Source organism: Carassius gibelio, chromosome B19 (assembly GCF_023724105.1).
Source record: "Carassius gibelio isolate Cgi1373 ecotype wild population from Czech Republic chromosome B19, carGib1.2-hapl.c, whole genome shotgun sequence".
Lineage (NCBI taxonomy): Eukaryota > Metazoa > Chordata > Actinopteri > Cypriniformes > Cyprinidae > Carassius > Carassius gibelio.
In genome coordinates, this window is record NC_068414.1 from 15,504,937 (window position 1) to 15,526,141 (window position 21,205).

The 21,205-nt window shown below is 38.3% G+C and overlaps 3 protein-coding genes across 6 annotated transcripts; 1 reads left to right on the forward strand and 2 right to left on the reverse strand.

Moving 5' to 3' along the window:
- Nucleotides 1–55: 55 nt before the first annotated feature.
- Nucleotides 56–1,064, reverse strand: polr1h (RNA polymerase I subunit H). Its single transcript, XM_052584108.1, has 4 exons — nucleotides 766–1,064; nucleotides 550–653; nucleotides 343–452; nucleotides 56–199 (listed from the first exon to the last, which is right to left on the reverse strand). Exons 1-4 carry the CDS (start codon nucleotides 881–883, stop codon nucleotides 175–177), a joined length of 357 nt encoding a protein of 118 aa, XP_052440068.1. The 5' UTR covers nucleotides 884–1,064; the 3' UTR covers nucleotides 56–174.
- A 187-nt stretch (nucleotides 1,065–1,251) lies between these two features.
- Nucleotides 1,252–9,598, forward strand: ddx39b (DEAD (Asp-Glu-Ala-Asp) box polypeptide 39B). The gene is given in 9 exon segments (XM_052584109.1): nucleotides 1,252–2,425; nucleotides 2,428–2,587; nucleotides 2,683–2,792; nucleotides 2,910–2,923; nucleotides 2,925–3,000; nucleotides 4,041–4,206; nucleotides 4,514–7,841; nucleotides 8,421–8,486; nucleotides 8,591–9,598. Coding segments are annotated over 7 exon segments (819 nt in total). The 5' UTR covers nucleotides 1,252–2,332; the 3' UTR covers nucleotides 4,714–7,841; nucleotides 8,421–8,486; nucleotides 8,591–9,598.
- Nucleotides 9,599–10,996: 1,398 nt separating this feature from the next.
- LOC127979004 (alpha-1,3-mannosyl-glycoprotein 2-beta-N-acetylglucosaminyltransferase-like) lies at nucleotides 10,997–21,157 on the reverse strand. 4 transcript variants are annotated; one of them, XM_052584082.1, is made up of 4 exons: nucleotides 20,816–21,157; nucleotides 20,436–20,640; nucleotides 15,185–16,053; nucleotides 10,997–12,970 (listed from the first exon to the last, which is right to left on the reverse strand). In XM_052584082.1, exons 3-4 carry the CDS (start codon nucleotides 16,010–16,012, stop codon nucleotides 12,269–12,271), a joined length of 1,530 nt encoding a protein of 509 aa, XP_052440042.1. In that variant the 5' UTR covers nucleotides 16,013–16,053; nucleotides 20,436–20,640; nucleotides 20,816–21,157; the 3' UTR covers nucleotides 10,997–12,268. The 4 variants fall into 4 exon arrangements, with proteins under 4 accessions (XP_052440042.1, XP_052440041.1, XP_052440039.1 ...); XM_052584081.1 differs by having other exon boundaries at nucleotides 20,403–20,640; XM_052584079.1 differs by lacking the exon at nucleotides 20,436–20,640.
- Nucleotides 21,158–21,205: the final 48 nt, after the last annotated feature.

The following is a 21,205-nucleotide window of genomic DNA, read 5'->3' on the forward strand; positions in this document are numbered from 1 at the left end:
ATTGTGTATACTTAAACTAAACTATAGCCCTGCAAAAAAATGACTCCCACACACATTATTATTTATTTGTTTTTATTTGAAAACATGTACAAAGCATTTTTATTATTTCATACCATTTAAATTATACTAAAAAAAGAAATAAAAAAAGAAATGTAAATGCCAACAGCAATTTTCTCATGAATCCTCCTTTTCTTGGAACCTGTAACAGAGAAATTAAATGAAAAATTCTGGCATCAGTGCACAAATAGATCTAATATCACTTAACACAATGTCTAAACAACATTTACAACAACCTACTGGAACAAGGATAAGTTGTCAATAAGAGCGTAACATGTAAATGACCTGCAGTGTATGCATGTGAAGAAAACCGTCTGTCCTTCATCTGCAGATCTCATCTGTCTTGTATGATAAACCATTCCTTCTTTATTACAGCGGGAACATCTCCTGTCAATCTAAAAGAGGCACAGGTTTAATGTCTATTGAGTGTTATTCCAAACAGAACCAATAATATTTAAGAATCCAACACAAATATATTTTGAAATAGCTCACCACTGGGCCCTTTAATTCAGCATCTTCTCCGCTGTCAATAGTGCTGGAGCTCTGATCCAGAGGATTAAACACCACCGAGGACTGAATCACTTGAGCTGTGAAGTCTGAGAGAGAGTCCTACAGCTAGATTATAATACAAACTCACTGATTTATCATAAACCTCTGCTGCTGGGTGCTGGGTCTAGCACTAAATATCCAATAACTTATGTCTCTCACCTCGAACAGGGATTTTGAAGGAACACCGTGGACAGGTGATAGTATTTTCCCTGCCAGGCACTGGAAGAATATTCCCACATTCTGGGCAGAAGTTGAGATCACCACTAAAACATGACATTTCTGGTAAAATAATACAGAGATTTACACTGCGTTCAAAACAAGATGCGTCTTAACGCACTCACTTATTAAAGCTTAAACACAACGGCCTCGAACATGCAATTTCTACCCTGCTTTCAATAACAAGCACAATATTTCTGGTCTGTAATCTGAGAACTTTCTTCTGAAGACAGTTCCACGTGTTGTGTCCTCGTCGCGGATTGATGACGCCATCGCCAGCCTCTCTCGCAGGTGCAGTGAAATTCAACAGCTTCTACAGTATTTTGAGGTAACTGCGATAAGTTACTGTTAAGTTAATATGTTTAGTATAGTTTGCTAGTTTGACCTGCCCTCTTAATTAGTCGCGTATTAATTAACACAAAGAAACAGCTTCAAATGAATGTTAATTTTTTGCAATTATAGTGCAAGAGAAATTGTTTTTATTTTAAATAGCTTGTCATAAGAATTGTTGATAAGTTACTGTATAAGTATGTGTTGTCTGTTAACAAGTAGAGAAAAACAACACGTAGGTTTAATTCAATGTAACTTATGATATATTGTTACTTATTAATAATAGTAATCAAATAAAATGTATAGTGTATAATTTTTTTAAATATTTGATTACAAAATGTATGTGGTTCGTGTTAATGTTAATCATGTTATCAAATATAATAAAATAAATGTGTGTGTGTGTTTATACACACACACACACACACACACAAAACCAGTCTTAAGTCGCTGGGGGATATTTGTAGTAACAGAAATACATTAAATGGGTTAAAAAATTATATTTTTGTTTTATGCCAAATATCTTTAGGATATTAAGTAAAGATCATGTTCCATGAAGATATATATATATATATATAGTAATTTTACTATTAATATGCATTGCTAAGGGATTTATTTGGATTAATTTAAAGGCAGTTTTCTCAATATTTAGATTTTGTTTGCACTCTCATATTCCAGATAATCAAATATTTGTTTCTTGGCCAAATATTGTCCTAACAAACAAAACAGGAAACATTGCCTTTTCCAAATAAACATGCTTCCTATAATTGCTGAGATTGAACAGTACTTTGCAAACTGTTTAGCCCTTATTTTAGATAGCCCCCCAATGCAAAGTCCATGGATCACCAGCCTGTGTACATGACCTAGACTACCAAACACCAGCACTATAAACTGGCATCTGTACCCAAGGTTCCCAATGGTAGATATCAACGACTGATATTTTAAAGTCTTAGAGCAGTAAGAGTCCTCCATAAACAAGTCAAATGTACGACACCTCAAATAGTGTAACTGTTTTGCCATTCTGAGAGACATTTACTATATCTGGTGTATTAGCAATTCCTAGAAAAGTGCTTGCAAAATATAGCAGATGATAGTAGATATGAGATATCGATGATTACATTACATAATGATTAACAGGAAGAGGGACTGTCAGTAACTATTATTCATTTAGTTTTGATTACTCATGTATTTCTTTGTTGTCTTTTCCCAATCTCTCCACAGGTTGAATGAGAACGACGTTGAGAATGAGCTGTTGGACTATGAGGAGGATGAGGTGGTGTCAGGGACACAGGCCTCGGACACAACAGTGGGATAATATCCATCAGGAAAGAAGGGGTCAAATATGTGTCCATCCACTCCTCAGGATTCAAGGATTTCCTTCTCAGACCAGAACTGCTGAGAGCTATAGTGGACTGTGGATTTGGACATCTGTCGCAGGGTGAGCAATTCAACATTAGGTTATTGCTTTCAGAATATCAGTTTGACATATTATATTTAAATATATTTATGTGTATGTGTGTTTTCCTCTTTCAGTTCAGGATGAAAGCATTCCTCAGGCGATCCTGGGGATGGATGTATTATTATAGAAGACGGCTGTCTTTGTGTTGGCTACCCTTCAGCAGCTGGAGCCAGTGACAGGGCAGGCAATCTTTTTAAAGGCTTTGACAACAAAAAACTACATAAATAAAGTGATTTCTCTGAGTGTGCCTTATGTGCCATCCCACAAGTTTTGGGGTTGACCAGTGATTGCTTTCACCCAGGTGTCAGTGTTGGTGATGTCACACCCGAGAGCTGGCCTTGCAGATCAGCAAAGAGTATGAGCGCTTCTCCAAAAACAAGCCCAGCGTTAAAGTAAGAAGGCCGAACTTTCAAATTCTAGGAAAGCTTTAGTTCACATGTTTCAGCTACTTACTTTAAATATCTCTTGTGATCTGTCCTGTAGAAGAGGCTGTGATAGATGTAAAAGTGGCCTCTGTTTCCATTCTTGTGTTGGAATTTCAACTGGAAGAGCAGTTTACTGAATTGTAAATGAATTACAATGAATTTCATTCATATCACAGAGGAATTTCTTTAGTCTACCTTTGGAATACACCAAATAATTACACTACTCTTTGAAAATGTTGAGGTCAGTAAGATTTCTTTTTAAAGAATTAATACTTTTATTCAGCAGGGGTGCATTAAATTGATCACAACTGACAGTAATAATAACAGATCAGTTCAAAGAAATGTTCTTTTGAAAAATATAGTCATTACAGTGTCCTGAAAGGATTTCAAGCAGTTTTCAACATTGATAATAATTTGAAATGTTTCTTGAGCAGCTCATCAACATATTAGATGATTCCTGAAGGATCACGTGACACTAAAGACTGGAGCAATGAAGCTGAAAATTCAGCTTTGCATTCGGAATAAATACATTTTTATTTAATTTCAATCAAAAGTTATTTTTGAATTGTAATATTGTTTGACATTATTACTGTTTTACTGTAAAAATGCAGCCTTGAGAGACTTTTAATTTTTTGCATATAGCACCAAAAATGATTTATTTTGTAGACATTATATTGATATTTGTCATTTTGTGATGTAAATAACGTGTTCTTCCACTAGGGTCTGTAAAATTAAATGTAATAAATTTTAATATGCATTCTTAAAAAAACATGAATATAATACAATAGATTATTTACATCATCTGATGGGTGATCCATACTGATAAATTAAATGTATAAATAAAACCTACACTTGCAGTTTCACTTCTCGTTTGCCGTGTCACAAAAACCCAGGAGTTTAAATTAAAAGCAAGTCATGATCTGCTAATCTAAAAAACTGTTACTTTTTAATATTGCTGTGCACAATCTTTTCTCACCTTCATTTGCGTGTGCCGTCTCGCTCCCCAGGTGGCAGTGTTCTTTGGTGGTTTATCTATAAAGAAGGATGATGAGGTTCTGAAGAAAGAGAGCCCTCATGTGGTGGTGGAAACTCCTGGATGCATTTAGCGTTTCAACCTGCGCCACATCAAGCACTTCATCCTGGACGAATGTGACAAGATGCTGGAGCAGCTTCGTGAGCAGACTCTTTACGAGACTATGACTGTGTTCCCAACGAAATTACACTGAATTCTGTGCAGTACACACATGCATTTTTCTTTAAAAGCTGTAGGGGAAACTATAGGCATTATTCTGCTGTCCCATTGTTGTCAGATAGCAAAACGAAAAAAAATAACACAATGCATTTTAATTCAGTCTTTAATAATAATTATCTAAACATTGCACATCGCACACTATACTACTTACACTATGTACTTCAGAAACAGTTTGAGTAGCATGCTGTTCCAAACAAAGCTATGATTAATATAAATTTTTCCCTGCAGACATGTGGCGTGATGTCCAGGAGATCTTTCGTATGACCCCTCACGAGAAGCAGGTCATGATGTTCAGTGCCACCCTGAGTAAAGAGATCCGTCCCGTCTGCAGAAAGTTCATGCAAGATGTAATTACGCCTCTCTTACTTCTATGTCAGCAGCTCCTTCCTTTCACAAGACCACCTCATACCCATTTACGGCCTCCCTGAGACATCGTAACACTAAATGCCCCTCCTGCTGCCCGTTTGATAATCACAGACTGTTAACTAATAGAGGCACAGTGAAAAAGATGTTAAGTGCTGAATCCCCACCTCAGCTGGCAATGCTGCGTCTGCATTTGGCAAACAGATTTGCACCATCCATCAGGGTCAGTCCACTCTAAATATAAATAGGTCCTTTAACAACCTTGGATAAAGTCATGAAGAGTCCATCCAATGTATTTTAAACAGGATACGAGGATTTCTTTAAGGGAAGGATCTAGTGTATCTTTAAATTCACTTCAGAGCCGTAAAATTCAAAGCATGAACCATTTAGGCATTTAGAGACCCAAAATCCTTCCCGTTTGAATATTATTTCACTCTCAGTTTCTATTTATTATGATAAATTGCTTAAGTTCATGTTCGACTGTAATTCCAGCCTAGTGATCTGTCCTCAAATAACCTTTAATTAAGAGGAGAAGCACTTGTCGGAGCTTCGTGAATTCTGTTGTCACCTGCCAGAGACTCTCAAGAGGCACAAAACTAAAACCGATAAAGTGGCGGCCCGACAAAGCAAGCTGCTAAAAACTACATTAGATTCACAAGAAACTGGCACTACAGGGCTGCAGTTAATTTCTCCTTAACAAAGAAGACAGCAGGAATACAATGAAATAAAAGATTCAGTCTTTGGTGGCTTAAATCAGTTCAGGTGGACCAGCCGATGAGGGAACAGCTCTTCATCAATCCAGCTGACAGTCTCTGCCCCCAAGAAAAAAGACTAACTGTCTGTCGCTAAGTTAAATTCAAGGCGATAAAACTGGCCCGAAGCGGTGGGGAAAGAATGCGCGGGTGTAAGGGACAAGAGAAGAGAGCGAAAGGGAGGATTAAGCTGCAGAAGACTGGAGCGAGAGGGATGAGCTGATGAAGAAACTCAGATGAGAGAGAGGAGACATGCGCGGGTGTAGATAGAGGCGCTCTTGAAGAACCATTGGGTGGCCAGACTCAAAAAAAAAAAAAACGTAAATAGTACAATACAACTTTGAGCCCCTTTGAAATATTCAGAATGATTGTGAGGGGCGTGGCTTCACTTAATATTCATGAGCAAATCTCCTTGCACCATAATATACTTTAAAATGGGTATTTTTAACACACAGATTCTAACATCCACTCTCTTGTGCTTATTTAGTGAGAGTTACAATACATAAATACCATTAAACATAAGGTTGAAGACAATATAGGAAAATGAGCTTTAGACCAGCTCAGCAGCAAATAGAGGATTCATTGACAGACAGTAAAGAGGTTTGTCTAAACGTCTCGAAGGTAAGTGCAAAAGTGCATTTAGCAGTGCTACTGTGTCAGACACGGCTGGAGGTGGAGTTTAGCGCTTCTGTCATGGGACTAATAGTTAGATTTTGATCTCAGTCCTTTTCCACGGGCTTGTTTTAGTAGCCCAGATCCTAAAACATAAGTCTACCAGATCAGGTCAGATTGAGGACGTTCTCTGTATGTTTAATTCAACAATCAGGCACATGAATTTGGCCTTCTGAACCTCCTACTGCTAAATGTTCAACAGTGTTGCAGTATGGTGTGAGGTGGTTTATGAGTGTTTAAAGTCAACATGAAAAGTCAGCATTCATAACTTGTATTACTTGCGTAGAAAGAGACCATTTCCAAATGTGGGGTGGGACTTGATTGAATGGTGGATGGTGGAGTGGACCATACTTTTAATGCATGTTGCAATCAGCTGCCACATGCTTTTGACTGGTTTGGTGGCTGAATGTTGAAATTACCCGATTGTTATGCTTTTAAATAATGGAGTTAACTGCTAGCAAGATTTATAGAAAGGCTGGATTGCATACATCAGTAGCCTAAAAGTCAAGCTAAAAAATGTATTGGACTTTTTACACCATTCAAAAGCTTAAGACCGACTGAAGTTGTACCAGATCTAGATAATGCACTTGCACTTTGCTTTCATTTAACATGTACTCACATTAATCTGACTATAACTGGCTTGGTACTTACTGACTCTATGGCTGTTTGGCTGTTGTTCGAAGATGGGCTTTGTTCAATCCATCGGTTGTTGATTGGATGGAGGCAGATCTTAATGCAAGTCTGCAGTCGATTGTATATGAATTAAAAGGACTAAATGATTGGAAAAGTCTGGCCAGAGAGATGTCTGTCATTTCTCCAATTTGCCAAAAAGTAAAATAGCTACAAATTGCAATGGGTTTGTTGCTGTAGCCTTGATGAAATCATCCAAAAAAGAGATGTTAAGGCAGATCAAGTTATTACATTTTAATGAAAGGCTACATTGTTCTGTGGAATAATGTGCTCTGATGAATCAGTCGTGTTATGAACAGGAGTGTGTATTTAGAAAGCAAATAGGGTCAAAGAGGCTTTCGATTTCATGTTGACTTGATTCTACTTAAAACTCATTTCTGTCAAACTGCACATTGCTTGATGTAACAGAAGTAGTTTTACTCTGTGTTTCCTCTATAGTAGAACTGTTTATTTAAAAATAACACAGATAAGATTTTAGGCTTGATATTGGTAGCTAAAAGTAGCCTAGGTCAGCAGGGAAGCATTTATCAACGTGTTGAGACAGTAAGTGTGTGTGTGTGTGTGTGTGTGTGTTGTGTCCTCATTGGCTTGGGACGGGAGGGGAGGGTGAATCTAACCCCCATCCCTTCTCTTCCTTCCCTTTCTCCTGCTGTTTCATAACTCTCTCCTTCCTAACACCATGTTCTCCTTCTCATTGTCATCTCCTCCCCCACCACTGTCCTTCTCTAAACTCTTTATACCTCTATTGTCCATTATTTTTCTTTGTTCTTTGTCTGTCTTGCTGTTTCCACCCATGCCATAAACACCACTTCCTCTTTCACACCCTTGTAACATTATTATCCGCACCACCCTTGTCTTGTCAACGTTCCTGTGTCTTCACAATGTGAACCTGCATGCTCCTCTCCCTCCCCTCCTCACCTTCCCCCTGCTTCCACTGGTTGTCCTAGCCCATGGAAATGTTTGTGGACGACGAGACCAAGCTGACGCTTCACGGCCTCCAGCAGTACTACGTCAAGCTGAAGGACAACGAGAAGAACAGGAAGCTCTTTGACCTCCTGGACGTGTTGGAGTTCAATCAGGTACAGTATCTGGAGAGTCCAGCAGGGGACACACAGAAAGTCCCCAAAGTCGATGCAAATGGGGAGTGACTCAAGGAAGAGACACTGATTTTTGCCGCTTTCTAAGAAACGTTTGCATATCTGAAAGCGACTGAATGCACTCTGGTCATTCACATGCTTTAATGCAAAATACAACGCGACCCATTTGAATACAGATTTTGTTTATCCAATTAAATGCAAACTGCAACCGAATGGAACGGATGGAAGTAAAATTGTGAGATGATGAAATACAGCTCAGTTCAAAACCATATTCAAGTTTTGATGCAACTTGATTATGCAATTTTACAACCCTAACCTTAAATATTGTGTGCAGTACATAAATGGTTTAGGGTCCAATGGATTTTTTATTTGGATTGTTGGTTTCTGGAGATTTTGCCAAGCAATCCAAAAGATTGACCTAAGCTATATATATATATATAAAAAAAAAAAAAAAGAGCTAACTCAATGGGAGAATTTTTGCACTTGGTTTGATGTGGTCATTGCATTTGATGTGTCATTTTAATAAAGACATCTGGCTGGTACAGCTGTTTATTTTTGCAGGTGGTGACCTTCATCATCGCCTTCAACTACCACATGCCTGAAGATTCAGACACATACCTGCACAGGGTTGGTTTAGTTTATATGAAGTTAATAATTAATGTAAAAAAAAGCCAAGTTCCAGAGAGTAAAATGATCCATCTGAACAGCTTTAACTTTTCTCACTCATTCAGGTTGCGAGGGCCGGCAGGTTTGGAACGAAAGGTCTGGCCATCACCTTTGTCAGATGAGACTGACGCCTGCACTTTGAACGATGTTCAGGACAGGTTTGAGGTAAACATCAGTGAACCTCCAGAGGAGATTGACATCTCTTTTTACAGTGAGTGCATGGTAATATTCAGTCTTTACAGACAATTTTCCAATAAAAGAGGTTTTAAAGGGATTTAAAATTTGCGCATGTATTCATTGTTATTTCAGAATCCTGTTCAACTGCATTTTTTTTTCCTGAGGAACACACAATATTTTGAAGAATGTCTACGTTGCTTTTTTCCATAAAAAAAAAAAAAGAAAGTTAATGGGATTTTTGTTAATAGAAAATTTCGAAATTGTCCATATTTAGACAATGTTTAGAGGAAACACGTCAAAACAGTTCTTATGTTATATGAATTTATGCACTTATGTAATTTTCTCTTTTTGTATCTTTCTCCAAGTAGAACAAACACGATAAAGACGACACACCACAAAAGGTAGCAGTTTCTTCGGAGGATGCATGGCATTGTAGCAACAGAGTTTGTCTGTCACACAGACTGTTATGGTGCTGGTGAAAAATAAGTTCATATATCAGTGTTATCATATAATGTAGTGGATCTCCTAATACCTCCTCAGTAGTTCAGTTTGATTTTGCTTGTTGACAAAAAAAAGAAAAAAAAAAAGCATTATTTTCAATGTTAATATTTTTCCTCACAATATAGTAATATAATGCAGAGGCATAATTTTAGTTTTCTATTGTGAGAGGAGGCGTTTTCATCATTGGATTAAAATGGACCATATAGTTGATTGCATTGATATTAAATGGTTTGAAAGTTGTTTAATATATTAGCAGTAAATGCAAAATGCTTGTTACCAGTGAAGTAGCTATCAACAAAATGAGTTCAGTGTATGTTCAGCTGCCAGAACAATGGCCACTTTGTTTAAACCACTTAAGTTTTGTTAAACCAAATAAAGTATGTCTGTTTAATTTACACACACTTAGTTTGTAAGATTTCCGAGTGGTTCACAAGACTTTTGGCTGGTTCCTAAAGTTAACTTCCCTTGTCCCCAGTTTTGCGGACTCCACTGATGATAAACATGTGAAAAGAATGGTTCGCTAGATTTCACCAACTGTGCACTAGACAGAGAGGAACACAGAACATTAAGGACCCCTATGAATTAATGCATTCAGACCTTCAGAAGTCATTTACACTGCAAAGGTGTCACAGAAGTGCTTCTGAAGTGGCATTTCCACAGACTCTTTAATGCTGCTCTGAGATGGCATGAATGCATTTACACCACTATTTCAACTGTGTATTGATACTAAGGGCAGGGTGATATGTCTCAGAGCAGGAATAATGTAGTTTGGTTGTTATGCATCTCTACATTAAATTTTGAGCAGGCTTAAGGCCCATTCACACAAAGAACGTTAACTTATAAAAACAACTATAAAGAAAACTATATTAGCATCCACTCCAGCTGTCGATAGCATCTGTTTATTCTAAGCACTGCACACTCATCTGCCACTTTAAATTCTCGAGCTCATTATAGCAAGATTGATTCTGATTGGGTGTCAGTCATTAGCTGGAGAAAAAATAAATAAAAAATTCTGAACGTGATTCCAACGATAACGCTTCTCTGTGCCTTTATCATTATAGCTGTGGTGTGGACAAAAAAATGTAGAACTCCATCTTTATAGTTATCGTTCTCGGTGTGAACAAGCCTTTACAACTACCTTTCAGAGCCAAAAGATAGCATTTATATGAAAGAGGTCTATCAAATTAGCTCTTTTTAACAAGTCATGAAAGCATGGTAGATACAGTCTCAACCTCTTAATTTCAGATACTACTAATTTCCCTGATCTGATGTGGCAATATGATCAACCAATTAAATCAATCATACTACAATGAGATGTTCCAGTATGATTCACCGCTGCCCAATTCCCAGAAAAATGAATCTGATTAATGGCTAAAGAAACACAAAATGAATGTCCTATTCATCTAATCAGTGACACGCATCCTTTGGCATTTCAAAAGTTGCTTTTGGTTGTACAAGAACAGGAAAAGAAAGTATTTCAGTCAACCACAGAGAGCCATGAGAGAGGAAGTCAACAGGGCACAAGAGGAGTGAGAAAGGAAATCTGGAGCGACAGAGACGTCAAAGGTGTCACAATGGCGCCTGGATAAGTGCTGATGTTGGGGGTTTGGACAAATGATCCCTGGAAGGAAGTCAACCAGATAGGATTTCAGCTTAAACAACCAACATGACACAGAAAGAACACGTTTACAAACCTCAGAATTAGGACTTAAAAAGAGAAAATGTAACATTTAAGACCGAAACAAATTAAAGATTGCCAAAATTGATTAAAAAACAGCATATATTGCCAAATATCAAAATAGTCTGTTTTATTCTCAATGTATTAAAGTTATAAACATGTCAGGCAGTGGTTTCACACTTCTTCATACCGCATAAGCAGCATCAATATCAGATCATTTCTCTCCCAAACATTTAGATACAGTACATTTCATTAAAATGTTTCCTCTGGCCTACTGAAATCCATTCATTTCATTCGTAAAAACATATAAAGCGATTTCTATGACCACTGGTTTTGCAACAAACCTACAACATCCTTAAAAAGCAATGAGAGCTCTCCCGGTCCAGGAAGAGCAGCTAAAACAAAAACAGGTTCAAGTACAGTACTTCAACAGAATGGCACAGAAGAGATGCGCTCCAGAGTTTTGGTATGTCAGTTACACAAGCCATGAATCATTTCTGGCAACAAGCTTGAACTTCATAGATTCAAAGGTGCTACATAATTGTCAAATGAACGAGTCTGCGCTTTTATACGAATGCATCGATCAAATTAGACAACAGTTATACACAATCTTCATTTATAATGATCTCAGGGACCCATAAGACTTTGCAAAAGGGTTTCAAAAGGGCTTTTAACACTCAGATTGGTCAGATCGTAAGCAAAAAATGTATTAAAATTAAGCACATAATAATAATAAAACTATAATTAATTATATATATAATATTATTACAGTAATAATATATATTAATTATTCGGTAATTTCAGTTTTAATTAAAATCATCACAGAATAATGAAAAAAAAAATGGCCAGATTCTTTAGAAAGATAATAAATGCGTTTGCAATGAAAATGTCAAATTGTCATTTTTTTTTTTTGCATATATGCAAATATAATTTCTTCCTTTGACTGTTATTGTGAGATTCATCCAAAAGACACTGCGGTAGGATAAAATATAAAACCTTAAATTCCTTTTGGATTGATGTGAAATCAACTTGAAGGTCAGTACGTTCAAATAAGGAAAAATAAACAATCAGATCATTTTTCTCCATGTCAGAATGAGTGATTCTGCATAGGAGCTGTTTGCAGCATAACTCTGAGGGAAGATTGTTGCGTGATTGCTGCGTATATACGATGCACCAACTTTTGTGCTGTTCCCAGCATTCCTGGGCGTTCCTCCCTAACAAAACAGCAGGTATTTTATACTTTCATCTTAGTGTTAACCTTCCCTCAACCTTTCACACCCTGCCTCTGTTTTCTTTGGTTTGAGAGGGCGTTTCTCTGCTCCTGTACTTGTAATAACATTTGTGAGTTTTCTCTTTCTGGTCTTTTGTGGTTTAAAGCTCATCCTCCTCAGCTCCAGCTGGTGTCATATTTAGTCCAGCCCTCAGGGGGAGCCAGATAAATTCTTCGTCCGCGGGAAATAAAGCTGACTACGCCCCTGTAACCGGCACGGGGAACCCCTGACTTCAAGTCGTCCATAACTCCCAGGTTGCGGGCCAGGACTTTAAAGTTGTCTCTGCTGGAGTACTGAACTCGATACGGCCCGGAGCCCTTCAGGCTTCCACCTTGCTGTAGTTCCTCCACCTTCACCAAGGGGGCGCTATACACTTCCTTTTCAAAGGTTTCATCGTACTTCTCCCTGACCAAGTAGGACAAGTCCGCTTTAGTGAAAGGCACAAATTCAGTATTGAGTTTTATGTAGCGCAGATACTGGTCGAAAAATTGCCCCAAACTGACACCTTTCCGGCCGAACGTTATAGTCCTTGAGATCTCGGGACGAATGCATGAGCGGTCCTTCCTCTGCTCTGGGTGCCGCATCCAGTCATCCCAGAATGCCTTGGGCCACTTGGGCTCCAGCTCTGCCCAGACTTCCTTCAGAAGCATCCATCCGAGGCCGGGAAAGAAATCTGTCCTGTAAAGGAGGTCAGCCTTGCCCGGGTCGACCAACCCATCCCGTCCATTGTCGTTCCAGGCGGAAATGCACCACAGAGTCGGATCCGATCGCAAGATAGGGTAGAGCGCACGGAAATACTCGAAAAAGTCAGGGGCTACCTACAAGATGAAACAAAGGCAGTTTTAAGACATAAAAACAAACAGATATTAACAAAAAACTATGTCTGGACAAAGATGTTAGGTGTTAGGTGAACATTTGTTAAGCCAGCTGGCTGTTTTATAATGATGTACAGAAAAAAAATGTGTGTTTGAGCCTTAGGGAATCACTGTTATGCTTAACTGTGATGCTCAGTAGAGCTTAACTAATGTTACCATTACAGTTAATCCACTGACCAACTAAATGTGCTAAAATGAGGGAGCAAACCTGGAATACAATGGTTAGCAGAATCAATACACCAAACTGCCACTAAAGAACATTATCATCACAATTACTCTTAAACATTAGCCTCAGCAAAGACTAGGGATGGGTAAAGATGGTTGACTAGTTAGTACCTAACAACCAACTATACTAAATAGACTAAATAGACCAGGGGTGTCCAAACTGTGTCCTCCAGCATTTAACTCCACCTTGCCTCAGCACAACTGCCTGGAAGTGTCCAAAATACCTCACAAGAGCCTGATTAGCTGGCTCAGGTGTGTTTACAGACAACCCAGATGTCTGTAATTGTTAAATGCTACTTCAGAGATTAATTAGCCGTTTAATCAGGGTTGGAGCTGAACTTTGCAGGATGGTAGATCTCCAGTAACTGGGCACCCTTGATCTAGAAGGTTTTAGAGCAGTGGTGTCCAATCCTGCTCCTGGTTGCCCACTGTTCTGCAGAGTTCAGCTCCAACCTCAATTTCTAGGCATACTAGACATTTCCAGACAGGTTTGTTGAGGCAAGTTGGATTTAAACTCTGCATGACAGTAGGGCTGGGCGATATATATCTAATGATATGATCATGCGCATCTAGTCAGTAAATCTGCTTCCGTGATTACCGCTAAATTGGCATCACCTGCTTTCAAATGGAGCGGCATTTAATAGACAGAGCTGTAGATCACTGAGAAGCTACACAATATCGCGTTCATTATCGAAGGCGATTCATTTGGGATGATGAACGCGATATTGCGTAGCTTGTCAGTGATATACGGCTCTGTCTATTAAATGTCGCTCCAATTATAAGCAGATGATGGCGATTTAGCGGTAATCACGGAACCAGATTTACTGACTAGATGAACATAATGTTTGATAAATCGTCCAGCCCTACATGACAGTGGCCCTTCCGGGACCGAGTCTGGAAACCCCTGTTTTAAAGCTTTATTTATTCATTAATTTATTAAAGTGGTACTTTCGAAGCTATGATATTTTATGACAAGCCATGACATTTCTCAAGTTTTTCCTGAAAGGATTACATTCTTGGAAGAAAAAAAAACACAAGTAGTATATAAATGTCAAATCAAAGTCATGTGGTGCAATCACAAATCTGGTGCAACCAGCACACAGAATAATAATTTAAAAAAAGGAAAATTAAGTTAAGCAAAGGATGCTTTGTCTTTTATCATATCAAATAATTTGACTTTTTTCATGACGCGACAATGTTAGTTCAGGTTGTAAAATGTCATGTGGCATGATATTTAATATTTATGAAATTATTTCAGGATATGTGGGGAAGAAAATACCCTATACACTTCTAAAAAAGACCTAACGTATACACACACATATGTTCAAGGTGTAAGGAATATATGATTACTTTTCACTCCACAATCATTCAATTACAATCTGTCCATGTCACGTTCATCTACACTGTTACTTGTCAATGACTCAGACATTTGAAGGCAACTATTACCTCGAGCACAACAGAGGTTTGTTTAAAAAAAAACATGTAAATAACTTTATACCACTGCAACGACAGCCATCGAATCCATCACAGAACATAGTAATGAGTATGCAAAATAAACTAGTTTGCCTGAATACCCAAGTTAAACAAAGACCTTGATCCCTTCCTTTAAAGAACTCACAAGAAGAAGACTGAAGCTTTACCGCTGTCCTATTAATGGGTTTTTTGGTGCATATTAGACTTTATAATCAGTTCACCTGTGAGAATTTCAAGGAAAGGTTCAGAAATGTGCAAATGAAAATATTCCCTCTGAGCGAGAGACAAGCTCTTATCAAAATTCCTCTCTATGAATTATAAAAGAGGAAAAATGTGGCTTCCCTTGAGATATGGCACTCTAACTATGGGGACCTGGTTAACTTATAATGATGCTCAAATGCAGGATGGATATGACGACAGTGAATACCATTCATAATGAAAACGTTTGCATTATCTTACCTCCAGGTCATCCTCCACAATGACCACTGTGGAGTAAGCAAAGACGTTGAACACTTGGTTGAGGGCCCAACGGTAGTGTCTGGCGATCTTGTAGTAGCCCTGGAACTTCCTGTGATCGGGTCGCACTGGAATGTCTGCGAGATCCGGTTGGCTGATGTGGGTTATCTGACTGCCGTAGGAGCCAATCATCCTTGCAGTATCTGCGTGACCACAGTCCTGGCTGACAATGATTGGGTAAAGCTCAGCAGAAGGGCGGTACTGTATGAGTTTATCTAAACTTCTCTTCACAGTTACTCTGTCACAGGCAATGACGAGAATTGGGATAATGATCTGAGGACTTGGCTTAGTACGGCCTTCTTCATTTTCTGCCATTTTCTTGTCCTCTTGTTGCTGCTCTTTTATGATCAGCTGAGGTGGCGTAACCATTAGAACTTCTTCTACAATCTTGTGACTTTCAGGTATTGCAGGTTTTTTAGGCTCCTCTACGTTCTTTTCATCTTTTGTGTCCTCAGATTCCCTCTTTCCCTGTTCTTTCTGCTGTTCCCATAATTCCCTGTGACTCTGAATCTGTTTGAGAAGCTTCTTCTGAGTATCCAGTTCTGATTCTACTTCTTCGGCCAATCTGATCACTTCGCCGGCCAATTCGTTAGCTCCGCCCACTTTTGATTTTCCACCTCCCCACTCCTCTCCGGCCCCTGGTTCAGCTCCGCCTCCCTCCCCAAGTCGGCCAATGGGAGGCCTCCCCCATAAGAAGAGGAGGAGCAAGGCATTCCAGGCGACAAATAGAAACGCTCCACACAAAATAAGAGATCCTTTTTTGCGAACCATGGTCCAGTGACACCACACAAGGGACCGCAGTGAGTAAAATGCTAGAAATCGGAGAAAAGGAAGATATAAATTTAGAGATAAAGATAAAATGACAGAAATTATTAATTACAGACAGACGAGAGTGAGGTAGAGAACAGAATATGAAAATTATTATTATTATTTTTTTTATTTCCACTTCATGATGCACATGCCTTTTTGCCAAGTAATATTTACTGATTTTAATAAAGAAATGGCTTAAGTAAAAAAGAAATGGTGTTGAAAATGTGTATATCAAATGGGAAATAGCAGGTAAAATAAAATATTGAGAAAAAAAATACTAGGGTATATTTACCTATTTGCATGTTTTCCATGATTAAAATTTCACTTCCCATTATATTTTCCTTTTAATTATATTATTATTGTGTAATTATGTTTATATTATTAATAAAATAAATGTTTATACATATTTCTGATTTATTATGACAAACTAGCAAATCTAAAAAAAAAATTATGTTCAAATTAATAAATCAATATAAATGTTTAAAAGATTGTATTTGCAATGAAAAAAAAAATACATTTAATTTTTTATTTGAATAAATAGATTACCAAAAAGAAAAAAAAAAACTACCAAAAATGCTATACAAAAAAGGTTCAAAGGACAGACTACTTTGAAAATATTTAAATGTTCTCAAAATGCATTTTTTCTTTCAAATAATATTTATTAGTAATTAAAAAATTATAAAAATTATGTATTTTATATGTTACATATATATATATATATATATATATATATATATATATATATATATATATATATATATATATATATATATATATATATATATTTTATTTTTTATTTTTATTTATTTTTTTACTATTATTTCATATGTTAGGCTTTACAGTGTCATTGTTAAATCTGTCTAAGGTCCATTACCAATGGAGTACAGTACACAACAAGAGAAGTGACAACAATGTAAGTAACAGAAGCAAGCATTTCTGTCATTTGAACAGGAGTGGAGAGTTTGTCTTTAAAACTGCTGACTGCACTTATGATGAATCACCCATTGCAGCCAGTTACCCACAAGTCACCCACAATCTCTTGCGATGGCTCCAGCTACATTTATCACTGCATGTCTTGTCTTTACATTCACATCTCGTCATAGTAGTTTGGATGGGAAATATTGGACTAAAGACGTTTATCGCAGTATGACTGCCCTTAAATCTTTTATACACCAATGGCCTTGCCTATATTTCATCTGTACTACAGCTGCCTTCATCTCAAACACAAATTAGTGTATTTCATTCACCCCACTCCACAGGAGGGCTTTAGGAAGTACAAACTTCCCAGCATGCTTTGAAAACCCAGCTCTTGGCTGGTTGAGGGCACTCCGGAGTAATTAAAACTGACAGTTTGATCAGACCGCCATCATTGCAAAAGAGCACTCCGTAATTACCATGACAGTCAATGGTGAATCTTTTTTTTTTTTTACAGTCGGATGAACTGAACCAACAATCACAGCTGAGATATCACTTCTGGATCCCAATTAGCTGATGCTTTTCATGGGGCAGGCTACTAACAAGAGCTAGCCTATTTTTTCTAAATGGGCCAGACCAACATAGTTTGTATACCAGACAGGAATTTCCTTCTTAAAGAGGCCTACAATTCCCAAGAGTGAAATTCAGAAAGATTCGGTCTCATGAAGTCAGTTGCACTATGGTGCCAAGTCTGGTTTTATGTTACCATGTGGTGTTGCCAATGAACAGAAGTCTGTCACTGACGAAGGAAGAGCTGAACATCCATCCCTAAAACAGAAACGTGGCACTGCCCAGTGGTTCCTGTGTGGATTTACGAGGTCATAAGTATTCTTTGAGTAAGCACTTTTTCATTAGACACAAAACCCATGGCACTCATGAAGGATAGGGAGAATTATGCAGGCACTGTTTGCACAAGAAAAACAACATTATCCAGGTGGACTCCAGCATATAGTTGCATTAGTGCAAATGTTGTGTAACAGCAAACATCCCACGCTGCTGCTGACGTTGAGAAAGATGGACAGACTGACAGTATTGATCCCTGAGAGGAAATTCTAGTTGCTAAGGTCACATGGAGTCTAATAATTTAATTACTAACTGTAATTTCTACTAGTGGACAACTGTTAAAGGGTTTTTAGTTTAAACACACTGGTTGTCTCTAAATCTAAGCATAGTTAAACTAAACCTGTTAGTGATTGATAGGACGGATGAAATGACCGTTTTTCATTCTGAGCCGTTTACAGATTTCAGAGTTATGTTAGTCTGGTTGAGCAAGCACAGTTAACCAATGTGGCCAGATATCATCCAATTAATCGGATTTCTACAGGCTACTGCCAAAAATGACAGCTATAACAGTGGTAGCATGTGGTTTCACTTTCTACTCCGAGCTACACTAAAGAAACAAGGTTAAAAAATGTTTTAGCCGTTTGCCTCTGAATGCACTGAAGCAAAGTCTTTCCACAGGAAATCTACCACTTATAAAAACCTGCTTTCTTTCTCACACTAGTCAGAACTACTGTTTAGCTAGTAAAAAAAAAACTTTGCAAGAACAAAGTCCATTCATTGTTTGTGACAGAGTTGTGCACAAAAGTCAACACGGGCTCATAAGACTACTCATCATTCTGTACAGACCATACTGTCACTGATTAAACATTTCCATTTCATACACAGTCAGCGCTAAAGGGTTAAACAGCCAGAGAGTGTGTGAAGATGAGACATCAGAAGACCACCTAATAAAGTGCTTTGCACAGGAAAGGTGTCTGCTGAGCCATTAATAACCTCAGTAATCTTCTGCCTGAAACCAACTAATCTCCACTTAACCCTGTTAGACATCTAAGCATTCACTCACAAATCTACAATCAGCAGGACACAAGGAACCCATTTAGGCCTTGATGGGCTTGAAACGCGTCTCTCTGTGCTTTTTCTGAGGAATAAACAGGACACAAAAACACAACCAGTTCCCAGTTGTGCCCGCGCACATGCTCCAAGCATAAGGTTTCATCAAAAACACCTGGAACCGAACGTGTCCACAAGACAAGACTTATTAAACAAGCAAAACGCAAGACTGTGCATGCAAAGATCGTAAAACATTATAAAGAGCATGCTGAATGGACAACATAGAGAAAAACATTATAAATACAAAAAAGCAAGAGACGCCCACAGATCATGTAGTGCCACAAAGTGACACAAGACGCCCAGAAGTTGCTTGTTTGGTAGTGGATCGTGTGGAAAAGGGTTCAGAGGTATCATTAAGCATTACCTGGACACAGAGCAGACTATGTTTCCACGTCTCTTCCCCAACTCTTCACAGAGAGCTGATCAGCCAGAAACAGATGAGCCAAAAGAGAGGGGAGGAGAAAGGAAAGGGAAGTACTGTACCCATGCAAAGAGCCAACACTGCCAGTTTACGCTCCAAAGTGCTTTTAACACCCTCCTTTGCTCGCATTAACACGCGTGACACCCTGAAAGGTTCAGTCCGTCACTTCCTTATAAAGATGGAAGTCCAGTTGTTTTACAGTTCTCAGCATTAAATACAGGAACGCTTGTTTAGAAATGTTAGGCTGAAATGAAGAATTACAATGACATTTTCCTGCAAAAATGCACTACGGGAAGCAGAATTGTTGTTATAGCTTTGCTACAGTTATGGTTACTGAAATAAAAACAACGGGAACCACCACAACAATACAGATTTCAGAAACTTCTTAAACTGATTCAGGAGATTCCACATTCATTTATGATTATAGACTGATATAGAGTGTAAAAATGATTGTTCAACGCTGAAAATAAAACAAGATTATTGGAGTGCGTCTTTTTACTTTAAAACCTCATGGTTAATTCAACGTGTAATTATTTATCAAATAGCCTTTCTGAAGAAAAACCTTTTCTACATAATTTATTACCCCAGTGTACTGTTATTTTAATATGATTTTGAATTTTAATTTTTTACATTTTTCAGTTTTAATTTTAAGTTTTAGTAATAATGTTAAGTTCCTTCTTTAAACATTTCTAACCAGCTTATTCTATTTTTAGTTTTATTTTAGATTTTTAAAAGGGGTTTAGTTTTATTTCATTTCGTTTTAATAATTTTAGTAGCTACTGCAAATTAAAACAAGTCAACATTTCTAATTTTCTTTTAGGCTACTTTTTAAGTTTTCTATTTCACTTTCAGCATTATTTAAATTAGCTCCAATGCATTTGTAAAAGTTCTACATTGTATAAAGCAATAAAAACACTGATTCTAGTCCGTGAATAGGTTTCAAATGTGCCTCTAAGACCTTTCACTGACAACAATATATATTTTATGCTCATTACTATAACATTTGACATTACAATCGCACGCTACATTAGATAAGTTTATGAATAATCATGGATAACTAACCACAACGATTCCTAAAGAAGCGCACAGACTCACTCGCCGGATCCTCGTGAGCTCGAGCTGAAGAACACGGTAACGTTACAGGTTTTAGTGATGGGTACGATGACGTGGCTTCAGGGTATACTAATACACGTTTGACCAGTCCCACAGCTTTGGTCTGTCATCACAACACCAGCAGAAGGTCCAGGACACACGGAACTGACCAAACATGATGTTAGAGCTTCACCTGGACGGACTCTCTCTTGTAATCCACCGAGAGAGAGAGAGATATCATGCACTACACTAAACACCAGGGTCCCACCGAGAAGGATGTGTTCACACACATACTCTAGTTTGAAATACAAACACTCTCGCCATTGATGTAACAGTGGCTAACACTTCCACACACCGCAGACCACGACCGCTGTGTCCCTCACCTTTCATCATCTCCGGACAGGATGGGGTTAAACAGCGAGATGAAGAGACGAAGAGATCTTCATCTTCATCGGTCGCCTTCACCCGGCGCTGCTGTCAATACTCGGGTCTCTCCAGTCCTGCAGCTGTCGCCCATGTCCCTCTCTGCCCGTGTGTGTGTGTGTGTGTGTGTGTGTGTGTTTCACATCCGGTGCTTGCGGCTGGCGAGGTGAGCACGCGCTGTTCCGGACGCTTGTTTTAGCGGCGGTATTAACAGTTGTGCACTGACGGAGGGCTTCGTTTGACGCCGCTCCCGCTACTGCTCTCTCTCTCTGTGTGTGTGTGTGTGTGTGTGTGTGTGTGTGTGTGTGTGTGTGTGTGTGTGCAGGCAAAGCGATTCCCCACTTCCGGAT

What these genes read in the sequence shown, in the direction of transcription:
- LOC127979004 (XM_052584079.1), bottom strand. An exon ending in TTGTGGAGGATGACCTGGAG is followed by an intron (nt 12,971 to 15,184) that starts GTAAGATAATGC and finishes TTCATCTTGTAG; the next exon opens with GTAGCCCCTGACTTTTTCGA.
- polr1h (XM_052584108.1), bottom strand. Translation starts at nt 883, where the DNA reads ATGTCATGTTTTAGTGGTGATCTCAACTTCTGCCCAGAATGTGGGAAT. An exon ending in CTGAATTAAAGGGCCCAGTG is followed by an intron (nt 453 to 549) that starts GTGAGCTATTTC and finishes TGCCTCTTTTAG; the next exon opens with ATTGACAGGAGATGTTCCCG. An exon ending in TTCACATGCATACACTGCAG is followed by an intron (nt 200 to 342) that starts GTCATTTACATG and finishes TCTCTGTTACAG; the next exon opens with GTTCCAAGAAAAGGAGGATT.